Here is a 14920-nt window from a genome sequence, read left to right on the forward strand (position 1 = left end):
CTTCTGATCACAGCCCCCATGTTAGTGAGATTTCCCTTACCATGACAATACCTGAGATTATCAACTTAAAAGGAGAAAAGATTTATTTTGGTTCATGGTTTCATTCCATGGTCACTTGGACCAGGAATGCATGGTGGAGGAGGCCTGTTCATCTCATTGAGGCCAAGAAGTTAACAGAGAGAAAGAGAGAGGCTGGGGTCTCTATATCTCCCTCAAGGGTATGCCTCCACTGACCTCACTTTCTTCCACTAGGCCACACCTCCTAAAGGTTCCACTACCTCCCAATAATTCCACAGGCTGGTGACCAAGACTTCAACATATGGGCTTTTGAAGATTTTTATCCAAACTACAGCAGTCCCCAGGGTCAAGATGTGTTAAGAATGTCATGCCCAGCATTGTCTGTAATAGCAAAAGACTGGAAACTACCCAACTGTCCCCCACAAAAGAGAATGAATAAATAATAACTACATATATACAATGGGATGCTAAACACATCAATAAAATAGAGCTGCAAGATCAATGTGCATAATTCTCAAAAACATAAATGAAAGGAAGTGCCAAAGAATAAGTACACTATACCTTTCATTTGTCTTAAAAATCACAAATAAATGTTTACATATATAATAAAAGAATAGAGGGGCTTGGTTTGTGGCTCAGTGGTACAGTGCTTGCCTACCATGTGTGAGGCACTGGGTTCGATCCTCAGCACCACATATAAATAAAGAAAATAAAGGTCCATCAACAACCCCCCCTCAAAAAAAGAATAGAGATGTAGGGAAATAATAACCATATTCAGGATTTTGTTACCTTTGGAAGGGAGTACATAGAAGTTTTTAAGTTTATCTGCAATGTTTTATTTATTAAACAGGGTTATGAGTACGTGGTGTTAAATATATATTTGATACTTTTGATATGCCTGAGAAAATTTATAATATTAAAAAACATTAATTCAAGTGTCTGAAGTCAGCCCTAATGAGTATGAGGTTTACGAATGTGTGGTTCTCATGCATGACTGCCTGCCAAACTAAAATAAGGCAAGTAAAATCTCTTAAAAAATGGGCAACAGATCAGGTATGGAAAGGTATAATTATAAAAATGTGTCTGTCTTGTTAGCTATAAAATAATATCAAAAGTATCAAGTGTAATAAGTTAAACCATGTGCTTAATTTTGCTGAGCAAATAATATGAACATGAAGTGTGGTTTTTTGCTTTTGTTCTTTTTTAAAATTTAGTATTTTTAATTCATACAATTTTATATTTTTTAGAGTCATTTGACAACAATACATTTCAGGGATGGGAACACAGCTAAAATATCTTTCTTTTCTTAGCAAAGTAAAAATGATTCACAAATAAGAAAAACTTTCAAGTTTTTAAAAGAAAAAAAGAAATCATTACATAGCCACTATTACTTTATGCCATTTATAACTGCACAGTTCTAACTTCTTCAACTAACTTAATTTGAACATCATCTACTTCTGAAGTTAAGGAAAACAGGCAGGAAGAAACAAATCATACCTTCCTCATATTTTCTGCATCCATAGCAACTATTTCCAGTTCATCCCTCTCCTGCTTGACTTCAGTCAATCTCTGCAACAATGTCCCTTTCTCTTCCTGTAGCTTCCTGCACTCATTCTGGGCTTGAGTTGCCTGGTCTTTGATGGTTCCCAGGTATTCCTGCAATCCACTGATGACACCTTCTAAATCCCTCTTCAGAGCTTCATTTGCTGCTATTTGGCCTAAGCAAGACAGAAAAAGGTTAATAATGTACGTTTGAAAAGCATTGCTTTGTCTCCTTAGTGATTTCTTGCTAGCCAAGAATGAAATTAAGCTTCTAATTATATCCTATCTTATTTTTCTTTTTCAGGATGTAGTAATACTTTTCTTCCTGTTATTCACAATACAGAAATATTAAGCAGGTATAGGATAAAAATAGTATATTTAGTGGGAAATATTGACAAAATGCCTGATTCATGCTGCAAAATGCTTAAATAACTTCCAAATACAATGATAAAAATATGCAGCAAAACTGTGAGTTTTTGTTGCTGAAAACACAAAACAAGATCGCTCAATATACAAGACTAGACTATTCCAATACGGTAACTTGAAGACTCAAAAACAAAAACCAAAAAACAAAACAAAAAGATCACACCAGACACTGGGTACCCACTATGTTGCCACTTTAAGAACACTCGCTTTTAATTCTCCCAACAGCTCATGATCGAGAGAGAAATAACTTGTCCAAGATGACACAGTTGACAGGGGCAAAACAGGGACTGTACCATTTTTTAAGCTGAGCCCAGGTTCCTATTGTCTTCTTCTTCCACTATTATGGGAATGCAACAATTTAAATTAACATCGCGAAAGTAGATCCTAAAGTTCTTTCGAGGTTCTTTTTTTTTTTTTTTTGGATACTGGGGATTGAACTCAGGGGCACTTGATCACTGAGCCACATCCCCAGCCCTGTTTTGTATTTTATTTAGAGACAGGGTCTCACTGAGTTGCTTAGCACCTTGCTTTTGCTGAGGCTGGCTTTGAACTCTGAATTCTCCTGTTTCAGCTTCTGGAGCCACTGGAATTACAGGCGTGTGCCACTGGGCCCAGCTCTACACTCTTCTTATAACTAGGTGCTGACTTCCCAGGTGCCAACAGTTCTTTGCGCTGAAGGGGTTTTATTCCATAGAAGACAATCACATGGCAGAGCTTATCATCATCTACTGACTTCTGGTTCACTGGGTGGACTGCCCTGACTCACGAGCAGCAATGCAACAAAACATAAAGTAATTTTTAAATTTTTCTAAACATTTTTGAGTACTCTGTAAATATTTCCCAATCAAATACTAGCACTAAAAGCTGAACTAAATTAAGAAATATCTAGTTTAATATCTGTCTGCATATCATCTTTCTTTAAATATTGAAACCGATTGATCTTAAATCAACCTTAAATTCTCACCTTCAGTAAGTTGCTCTTCAAGGTCCTTAATCTCTTCAGTCTCCTTAGCAATTCTAGAAAGTATTTCATCTAAACGGCTTTCAAGGTGTTTGTACTGCTTGTTCATAATGTCAAGTTGTTGTTCTCTGCCCCTTTTCTGAGCCTTCATGTGGGACTGAATTAAAAAACAAGTTCTTTAGACTTTTAAAAATAATAATCCTTAAAAACATTTTTAAAGGAAGACTAGAAAATAAAAATGAAGTGATCTGCATTTATGTTGTGTCAGGCCCTATACTGCTTTTATGTGAATGGTTTTAAATTTCAAGATAACCTGATAAAAGAATCATCTTTTCTACAAATGAGAAAATTGAGGATCAGGGAGGATAGGTGACTTTTCCAAGTACACAGCTAGAAGATAACACAGTCAAGTTCAGTGTTATCTGTTGGGCATTAAAAGGTATCTTTTTAAAAAAATTTCCAAAAAGTTAATTTATTATATTGACATATATTATGTTTATAGAAAAAGACTAAAAAACATATTCTAAAACATTAAAAGGGATTATATTTGGATGGAAAGATTACAGGAGATATTTTTATTTATGAGTTGTTTTAATATTTTGAAAATTTTGATAGGTAATGCCTTTTTGACCTCATTTTTAAAAAAAAAAACCCTACATCAAATGTGCCCTAAAAAAAGTTTATTAGGAAAAATAAAGATATGAGATAAATACTTACTTGGAATTCAAGTTTACTTTCAATTTCTTCTGCAAACAAACATTTTGCTCTTAAATTCAATAAACTGGGAGCAGGGAGGGACCTCAAAGACCTTGGGGAGACACACCTCTCCACCACCACCTAGGTCTCTGGTGGAAAAAACAGCTTTCACACACCCACACACCCTGATAGTCACTGCATTGGAGAGACACTATTAACTGAAAGGATTGGGCTGTATTATTTCTTAGATGTGCTGGGGTGGGGAAAAAAGGAGAATCACTGATCTTTTCTAACCCATTGTTTCACAAATAAGAAAAATGAGTCTCAGATCCATCAAATAATTTGTTCATGTATCCTTAGGCAACTGTTCATATGGAGACAAAATAATTCCCTAGTGAACTTCTGCCCTCCCACTCACCCCACCCCACCCCCATGACTCTAAATTTGCCCCATAGGATCAAAGGAACACAATATCTAATGAAAAAGTTATCAGAAGAGAAATCTGTATCAGAGTCTGGACAACAAACACCAAGATTCTCAAGTTTAAGACCCATTAGATCATAACACTTCTCAATTTTAGGCATCTGCTTCCCCCAAATACTAGAAAGAAATGTCTTTTCATTTCTGAAGAACAAAGTGGCAGCTTGATTGGAAGGTTTTTATTTTACTACTGGTAAAACTTGGAATTTCCAAATCTTGTCTTTCCTTACATTCCCAAAATACCCATCTGAAATCATTCTGAAAAGGTAACTGCAGATACCAGCTTACATCTTAATCAAACTTCGGATTTTTATGGCTCAAGAACCAATAAAAAACAACCACTGTACTCATATCTTTAAAATTCGCCATTTAAAATTCCACTGAAACCGCTTCATATGCAGGATAAAAAATTTGGTTCAAAATATGATGTGCATTAAACACACTGAACAACAGCAGATCCTGCAATGTTACTCCCATGGAGCTCACAAAAGAGTTATTGCAAAAACAGGAACTTACATCTGACTCCTCCTCCTCTAAGTCCTTTGTACATAGAGAGAGAAAATGATCATACCTTAACTTAGAATTTATCCTGAGCCGATGAGAACAGAGAAACTGTGGGCGGAACGCTTTCTAGCTCTATCTTCAAACTCATGTGCACTTCCCTCCCTGACAGCCACATTTTTGCAAGTGTCTCGAACCTCAGTAACTTCCCAGCGCCTAAAACCACGTTCCTGGCCAAAAGTGAGTGGCAGCCCAGCCTGTCCAGTCAGGAGAGCCTCTGCCGGCAGGCCCCACCCTCCTAGCTTTAAATCAAAACACAGGAAGCTCCAGAGGGCCAATCACGACGCAACGCCGCGGAGATCGCCTCAGTCGAATTCCCTCTGGAGAACTGCTACCTTTTGCTTCCTTTGGGCATTTCCCGACAGATTTACACAAGATCGTTTTAATCATATCTGCTAATGCGATATTTGTTCTTCTAGCTACGAATAACTAAAATAATTTGATTTTTATTTATTTTTTAAATTTATTTTTATTGTAAACAAATGGGATACATGTTGTTTCTGTGTTTGTACATAGAGTAAAGGCATACCATTTGTGTAATCATAAATTTACATAGGGTGATGTTGGTTGATTCATTCTGTTATTTTTTCCTCTTCTCCCCACCCCTCCCATCCGTCTTTTCCCTCTATACAGTCCTTCCTTCCCCCATTTTTGCCCCCCTCCCTAACCCTCACTCTAACCCTAAAACTAACCCCTCCCACGCCCCATTATGTATCATCATCCACTTATCAGCGAGATCATTCTTCCTTTGGTTTTTTGAATGGTAGCTTTTCCCTTTGAAACCTGGTCCCTCTGAGCTAATTTTAAAATGATTTCTTTAGACCTCCAATCCCTTTGTGAGGAGCTGGCATAAGGGCTCTGCCTCTTCCTAAAAGGGTTATTTGGGGGCAAATCCCTTAATATTTCCAAATCACATTTTCATTCCCTTCAAGTTGAAGAGAGGGAGGGAAAAAAAAAAAAAAACCAAAAAAAACTTGACACCTCACATGGATGGGATGATTAAAAAAAAAGAGCCTCACCAGTATATACTGGCACAATGCAAGATACATGGTGAGCACTTACTGTGCTTGTTTTCTATATCGCATTCCAACTTTTACTTTTGACTTTTGCTTTTCAGGAAGATACTTTTATCTAACTAAACACAAGCCAATTAAATAAATGTATCTAATCTAAAGAAAAATATACAGATCTTGATTCTTTTTCTTTTGCTAAAAGGCTCACTCACATTTTGTAGCCTAAAAGGGTGACTACCACTAGCCAATACCCATAGCAACTTCAAATAAATTAGAAAAAGATGCTCCTCTAGGTGAACAAATTAAAGAATGCCCTCTGGTGCAGGGACTATGGCTGTAACCTTAAGAATTAACTTTTAGTAGTTTTAAACAAAACCAAAAAGGAAACTTAAATCTAGTTTGTATGTTCCATCCCACTAGCACAGATTGATTCTGGCTACCTTCAAAACTTGGATAACATTCCTATGTCTCTCTGTGCCCCTTTCTAAATGTAATTCTTTATAGAGATTCAGTGAAAATTAAACTCTCCATCTGCCAAGAATGTCAGTCATTTGTTGGAAGCAAATACACAACCTGGGTTTTAATTAGACTCAGATCACAGAACTGGAAGGGGCAGCACATGAGCCTTGGGTAGGGCAGGTGGGCTGTTCCTTCCTACCTTCCAGAATGCAAGCATTCATAAACAAAGGCCTGGTCCCTGGGGACACATCCTTACCCAGCCAGCAGACTTCTAAACAAATAAACGCAATAAAATATTATCAACCTCAATTGTAATTTTTCATCTAATAAAAATTATTTAAAATAATCAAGATAATTTTGGTTTTAATTTTAATATCAAGTCAGGTTTTTGTTAGAAAAGACTTCATAATTGTAAAACTAGAGAGAGAAAAAAAGAATAAAACAAAGGTATCTCACAGAATAGAAGAGAGGTAACAGGAAGGAGATAGGGAGAGGGAGGGAGAAGGAGAGGGCATGGGAAAGTACTGGGGGAATAATATGTACTAAATTATGCTATGTTCATCTACAAATATATTACAACGAATGCCACTAAATCAAAATAATAGGAGATCAGTAGAGCTAGCAGATGGGGGCAAAGGAAGAGGAAGGTACAGGGGAATGGGACTGATCAAATTACATTATGTGCATATACACATAAGGCATAGTAGTTTACTAAAATGTTTCAAAGAATAATTACCTAACCTGTCAAGTACTTACAGCAATTATGGTGCATGTTATCAGTTAATTGAGAGATCTTAAAATTTTTTACAAAAGGTAAACTTACTGTTCAAAATATATCAGGAAAATATTTAGGAAATACTTTTATTTACTTTAGGAATACTACCTGACATATAAGCTGTTAGTAAGATTTCTCAGAGAACCGACAGAAAAGATTTGAGCCTGACCCTATCATTCAGCCTCTGACCACATCTGACCACACCTTAGGAGGACAAACTCCTGAGAAAAGTTTCATTTTTAAGAACAAAACAATATTAAAAAAACAAATGGCTTTAGTAGAATATTTGCATAAAGGATTAAAGAGGTAGAAAAAGAATTCTGAACCCCCTTCAGCTCTTTATATTACTATGAAAAAAAAGAAGGCAAGGAAAGAGAAGGAGTTAAGAAATTTGGAGAGCCTCTTGGAGCAAGTTTCTTTTGTTCTGAAATTCAATGAAACTGAACCATTACTAATTAAGTGTACTATGTAGCTGTCATTTACTGAAAGCTACTTCCTTGAAGACTAGTTGTTTTATTTTGGAAATATACACACATTTCCTATGTATATACACACGTATTTACATATATGTATAAATATATAGGACATACACACATATATATGCACCACATATTCATTATACATACATATATACATATCACTTAAATTGTACATCAAACCAAAAAAGAGACTTTCAGAAAGAACTCTACTACTAAAAATAGTGAAACAAGTACTATCCAGATAGAATAATATTCAAGTGTCCACAGAACAAGTTGAAATTTCTTAATTTACTTACATATTTTGGGTCTTTGGAGTCCAGGCTATCTATGGCTATTTGCAGGTCCTTGATCTCCTTCTGCTTTTCAGCAATTTCTTGCCGTTGCTTTTCCATCTGCATTTCTAGATCCAGAGTTTCCTGGCGTAATTTATTTAGAAGCTGTATTCTACCACTCAACTGCTTGAAAAGTAGGTCTTTCTCTGCTTCTGAAATCTAATTCCCCCACACCCCAACACCCCAATAATTAACAAAGGACAGCAACACTGATTTATAAAGACAACTTCCACAATGTAAAATGTATTTAATGTTCTATCAGGCTTCTTTCCCTTTTTTCCCCTTTTTCTTTCTCTCTCTTTTTTTTTCCTTTGATCCTGGGGATTGAACCCAGGGGCACTGTACCCTTGAGCTATATCCCCAGCTCTTATTTATTTATTTAGAGACAGTCTCACTAAGTTGCTGAGACTGGCCTCAAACTTGTAATCCTCCTGCCTCAGCCTTCTGAGTGGCTAGGATTATAGGTGTGTACCACCATGCACAGTTTTCAGGTTTCTTTATAAATTAAAATAAAATGTGGGAGAAACCTAGGCACTCCCCACATATATCTTATTATGTAGGAAATCTTATTTTACTAGTTTGTGAAAACTAAAAATTTAATAAATATAGTTGTCATTCTAGTATAAGAAACTTGTAAAATATTAATCACAAATATAAGTATTAAGGATAGCTGATTTTACATAGCACTTACTATGTGCCAGGCACTGTTCTGAACACTTTATATATTTCAACCTACTTCTCAAAACATATAAAGTAGAAAGCATATTTATTATAATTTTACAGATAGGGAAACTGAATTATAGAAAATTTAGATATTTTGCCCAAGGTCACACTAGGAGATTGTGGAACTGAGACTTTGTGTGACTTTAGATAATTTTACTATCTATCATAATACAGTTTTCTAATTAGTTTAAATATGAAGAGAAGTCAATCACTAAATCCTGAATACTGATAAAGCAACTATAATTTTATGCTCTCTCTGCTACTTCTAACAGTTTTTAGCACAGAGATTTGTACAAATATAGAAATGTTTCTCAAAAGGCTATACAGGGGCTGGAATTGTGGCTCAGTGGTAGACCACTTGCCTAGCATGTGTGAGGCACAGAGTCTGATTCTCAGAACCACATACAAATAAATAAATAAAGGTTCATCAACAACTAATAAAAGTATTTTTTTAAAAGTCTATATAGATGTGTGAAAAAACATGCAAATAGAAGCTTAGAAGGAAATAATACAAAATATTGGTGATGATTATACAATTCCCCATAATCACAATACTTTCGAAGTCAGGAAAAGAATTTAAAATTCTGTGTTATCTGGTAAGTAAGATCATCTCACCCTACAGAATTATAAAATATAAAAATGCTCTTGTTAAAGTCAGGTGATCTGTAATCCCAGCTACTCAGGAGCCCACAGCAGGAAGATAGCAAGTTTAAGGCCAGCCTTAGCAACTTAGAGAGACCCTATCTCAAAAATAAAAAATAAAAAGGGCTGGGAATGTAGCTCAGTGGTAGAGGATCCTGGGTTCAATCCCCAGTACCACAAACAAAACAAACAAATGAACACACAATCTAAATTTTTTCAGTGTTTTTCCTATAATACTGGTGCTGTTTAACTACATATTCCCTTTTTACTTTTTAAACTTGTTTACTATTTCCCCTACAAGTCTGTTCACAAAGGAGGGACACACATCTGTTTTGTGCATTACTCAGGACCCAGCCTAGTCAGTGACTGGCATATAGTAAGCTCCCAGTAAAATTCAGCTTATTTCTAGTTACTATGTAATTTATAAACCTGAGCATTCATTTATTTATTTTTTTTTAAATTGTAAACAAATGGGATACATGTTGTTTCTCTGTTTGTACATGGCGTAAAGGCATACCATTTGTGTAATCATAAATTTACATAGGGTAATGTTGTTTGTTCATTCTGTTATTTTTCCCCTTCCCCCCACTGCTCCCACCCCTCTTTTCCCTCTATATAGTCCTTCCTTCCTCCATTCTTGCCCCCATCCCTAACCCTAACTCTAACCCTAACACTAACCCCTCCCACTCCCATTATGTGTCATCATCCACTTATTAGCAATATCATTTGTCCTTTGGTTTTTTGAGATTGGCTTATCTCACTTAGCATGATATTCTCCAATTTCATCCATTTGCCTGCAAATGCCATAAATTTATCATTCTTTATGGCTGAGTAATATTCCATAGTATATATATATACCACAGTTTCTTTATCCATTCATCAATTGAAGGACATCTAGGTTGGTTCCACAATCTGGCTATTGTGAACTGAGCAGCTATGAACATTGATGTGGCTGTATCTCTGTAGTATGCTGATTTTAAGTCCTTTGGGTATAGGCCAAGGAGTGGGATAGCTGGGTCAATACTATGTAATTTAAAAGGAACACTGTGGTTTATCTTTTGGAAGAACCTACAGTTTGGACTTCACATTTTTTTCTACCTATTATGAATGAATGCAGTTACCATTATAATTTTAAAACACTGATTCTTACAAGTTGTAAATAACTAAAACCTTTTATGCATTTAAAAATGAAAATTTCAAAATACTTCCTTTTTTGAATCCCCCACACCATGAAATTACATCATGGATTTGAACTACCCACTTTTACATGAAATACTTTGGTGATTTCTTAGAATACACTACTTTCATCTTTTTGTACATCATATATCTTTTTGGTTTGTTTGTTTCTTGTTTGATAATGTTCATACTAAGGTAGAGATGTTTTCTGGTTCTTAATCTAGGTCCCAGGATCTTAAAGGTGGAGGGTACTTGGTTAAGTTAGAAGAGATATCAGGAAGTGACTCTCTTGGATATAGTAGTCACTTTCACAATAAAGTAGACCAAATACATCTTTTCACATGAATTTTCAGTCGTATACTTCTATATGCTTTATAAAATGTTTAAGATATCATCATGATTGAAAGGAAAATATAAATGAGAAATGCTAGAACCACATTTGACTTTGAAATTCATTACTGTATGATTGATTAGACTTACTGACTTTAAAATAAACATGACTGCTTTGTTTTACATACTTTTTTCCGTTGTATAGCTTCTTCCAGTTGTTTAAATTCTTCAGTAGCTCTTAAAACTTTTTGTTCTGCCTTTTCTATTTCATTGTGCAGTTCTGACAGTCGAGTTTGTGCTGCAAATTTAAAAACCATGCTCACATATACACACAAGTCAATTCTGAAATTTCTGTAAAATTTTTTCTTTGCAATAACCTCTTCTTCCTCAAATTCTGTCTTTATAGATAACAGACATTTTAAAAATTACTTATGAGAGCTCTCATTTCTATTTAACCTTGTAAGAAAAAACTGTTCATGATATGCTCTAGAACTATAATTGATCTTTTTATCTGTAAAATTCTTAACATAAAAGGGATTATACTTGAGATTCCCAATATTAATGAACTATTTTGAGAGAAAGAGGATTTTATTGGGAAATATTCACTTCATATGCCACTAAGTCATAATTAGGATCAAGTAAATGCTTTACAATGGGACTCAATATTTTAAAAATTCAGTATTGGAGGTGACTGCAAATCAATCACTTTCTACCTCAAATTTCAGATTTATTTTTCCCTCTCTCTCTCACCCTCCAATGAAACTATAAACCCCTGAAGCTAGTTTGCACATACATCTGATTTATTTTCCCTTTTCCTTCCAGAGCCTTGCATATAATAAATGTAGACAAGGAGAACTCAGCTTCCTCTCTGCCCTTGCAAAGTCAACCTTTACTGGTCATCCATATTTTTCATTTAACTACCAGTCAAGGGAAGATGAACTGCTAATTTGATAGGTGAGAGCCTCACAGTGGACCATGATTACTAATGGGATAGATAAATTCAGGTTGGCTTTTTCTTTTTTCCATATCTACACAGCTAAGTAGGTAAGTGGATTCAGAGTTTGACACTTGAGGGACTCCTAAAGTGCCTTTTGATTTGACTTTTTCCTCTATGTGACTTGCCAGAGGTGGTGAGATCACTTGAATTAGATGGGGGATGGAGGGATGGTGGTGAGGCAGAGTGTGGAGTTCATCAGGAAGTCAGAGCCCAACCTTAGACCCAGGCCTAAGAAAGGTGCTCTGTTTCAGCCTATCCAAAGAACTGCTTCAGGTTTTGGCTACATGCATGATCATCAATAGAAGTGATTCTTCACCTGCTTCAATTATTACTAATTATGTCTTTTAATGCATACTTCCAATGCTTATTGGCAGGACGGGATTTATGCATTCTTGGATCCCCTAGACATGTTTCCATCATTTACTGTCAAACATACCATTTGCAACAATAACAGGAATCATTTTTAAAAAATCTGTTCAATAAGCCAGTACTTTTAGACTTTTCACATTAATGATAATATAATAAATACTATCAGCATGCTTAATTAAAAGAATTATAAAACAAAACTGGCCTATGTATTCAATCTTTGTATATTTCTAAAGAATTTAATATAACTTTGTTTAACCTGCACTTATTTTTTTTTCTTTATCTTCCAGTTGTATGTTCAGCGGCACATGGGCTCTCAAGTTCTCCTGTGCATTTCTAAGCTGTTCTCCTTCGTCTGGTTCCATCTTCTTGATCTGTACTGCCTGGGCGTTAGTGATAATGAAACTCTCTGTGGCAAACATATTTCTCTTGTATCTGGATTTGCCAATGTAAGGGCTTTCATCTGGGACCTTATCAATTTCAGCACACTAAAAGCAAAATAATAGATTCATGGTTTAATAACAAATAATCAAATGACATTATTCATTTTATTAGTGGTAAACATGTCACACAATCATCCAAATTTTTACTAACCCTACATCTTAGAAGCTGAAAACATTACTCTTTTATTCTTCATATATTAAAATGGAATTAGAACTACAAATGGTCTCAAAAGGATTCTTCCTCCTACTACCAGTGAAAGTTTGGGTTAGTTGATTAAAGAACTGCCCATAATTATGTCATTTTTAGCACTGCTTAATCTCTCAATCTCCCAATCAGAAATCTGGATGTTTCATTTTGGTTCCTTGATGGACACAGTAAAATGTCAATGTAATCAATTTTAAGAATTGCGCTTTTAAAATTTAAACAACATATGATATTATTGAAATCACTGGTTTTTAGAAGTTAGGTCGTTCCCCTGTTTCCATGATATTTACGGCATCTGTACCAATAACAGTTGACTAATTCTGAACTCAATGAGTACTGAACAGACTTGTGGGGAGATGACTAACCATGATACTAAAGCATTTTTTCTGATCAAATCATTCTCTTAAGTGAGGTAACTGAGGGTTAAGGAGGCTGTTTTTACTTAGAGATATGGCTGTGGGCAAAAATTCTCTTGGGGCTTTTACTTCTTTAGGATATTGTTCTAAATACAGGAGCTAACTCACAGATGCGACCAAAACACAGTTTACTCTGATTACTCATAATAACAGAGTGGAATCATTACTAAAAAAAATAATCCCTTAAATTTCCCTACCATCTATCCCCTTCTACCTCACTTCATGCTGGCTTTAATTCTGGATTACTAAAGAATTGTAATAGCTCACCTCTGATGGATAATAATTTAGTGGCTCAAATTTAGCATCGATTTTATAAAAGGCCAATTCCTGTTCCAGCTCATACTGCTTCTGACATGCTCGTGTTAGTTCCATGGTCTTCTGTTTTAGCTATCAGCCCAATTTGATGAGACAAAATAGTTTCAAGTGAGTTAGTACCAAAGTGCAATGTTACCACAAGTTCTCATCACTAATAACTATCTTATAAAAACTCTATAGCAAATAACACAACACTCAGAATTATATCTTAGTTCTCTGTTATAAAAAAATGAAATACAAGATTATTGTTTCAGAAGAGATCACATAAGAGACCTTTGAAGTTTACATACTATTTCAGGATACAAAGAATAAAGATTTTAAGTCATTTAAGTTTGTTTTACCTAAATATAAAAATAGTCCCGTATTAACTATCTTTAAAGTGGCCTACTAAATACCTGCTTCATGATTTCCCAAGAATTAGTTACTAATTTATTTAACTTACTCTTTGGTTTTAATGATATCTTCAAATCATGGGGGAATAATACTTGACAATAACTTCAGAGCAGTAAGAAAGAAGAAAATAGAGATTGCTTTTAACTGTGCTTTTGTTGCAATAGTAATTTGTGGCTAATGACATCTTAAGTTTCACTGTTCAGAACATCATTCTTTGTAACAGGATTAGGAATTTAAATAAGCTTATCAGATTCAAAAATGTAATTTTTAATAAAGCAATTTTACTACAACTTTTAAGTTACTCAGAAACTTTTGGAGCTGGGAGAAGGAGGATATATGAATCATTCAATCTAATTTTCTGAATATATAAACAGATTGGTGAATTGACTGTCAAAAGATAGTGGTGAAAGCCACGTATTTTACTACTATCAACACAAGCCCTCTTTCTATTAAACCTACTGTTTGAGTTCATTTCAAAGGTCCACTAAGTGATTATAATCTTTACTTTTGCCAGCATTTGATAGAGATCTGACAAAAACATGCAGAAATAGTTCATAAATACAAAAATGCAAGCCAAAGAGAATAAAACATAAATAAACACAAGCACTTTACAAGGCCAAGAAATCAGTCGTGCACAATTTAACTTACAGTCACCTCCTGATAATCTGTCAAAATGGACGTAACACTGATCTGAGTACTAATTCTGTGCTAGATGCTATGTGAGACACATCTGCTATCTCACTGGAATGTTTACGACTACATTATGAGATGATAAAAGCTGCACAGAAGAATTAAAGGACTTGCCTTATTGCACAGCTGATAGCAGAAGAGGCAGTGTTCAATTCTAAGAGCCTGGTTTTGAATCCAACACTCTTGCCTGTGGTCCCACGCTGCCTTCAAGGTCCTATTGCAGGGTGCCTAGCATATTAACCTACTTATCTTTTCAGTGAATACTCATAAGGCCGTGAGTCTTAACAAAGCAACTCAATCAACAACTAATCTCTCTCCGTAGTTCATTGAATATAAGGCCAAACCAAAGGTATATCATGGAATGTGCCTGGACAGGTCTCTATAATAAACAGCCTATGTATTTCAAAGTCTTTTTGTGTCTTTTATAGCCCTAGGCTTAGTAGATAGTTAAGTACTCAATAAATGTCTGTTGAAGAAATGCA

At 35.1% G+C, this 14920-nt stretch overlaps 1 protein-coding gene across 1 annotated transcript in view; it reads right to left on the reverse strand.

The window, feature by feature from the left end:
* The window catches only part of Cntrl (centriolin), a 101977-nt gene that overhangs the window by 43072 nt on the left and 43985 nt on the right, over window positions 1-14920 (reverse strand). Inside the window, 6 exon segments of the mRNA XM_047524737.1 lie at window positions 1516-1736; window positions 2951-3104; window positions 7707-7901; window positions 10802-10911; window positions 12236-12464; window positions 13308-13427. Of these exon segments, the coding sequence (XP_047380693.1) occupies window positions 1516-1736; window positions 2951-3104; window positions 7707-7901; window positions 10802-10911; window positions 12236-12464; window positions 13308-13427 (1029 nt within the window).

The sequence above is a fragment of the Sciurus carolinensis genome, chromosome 14 (assembly GCF_902686445.1).
Source record: "Sciurus carolinensis chromosome 14, mSciCar1.2, whole genome shotgun sequence".
Taxonomy (NCBI): Eukaryota; Metazoa; Chordata; class Mammalia; order Rodentia; family Sciuridae; genus Sciurus; species Sciurus carolinensis.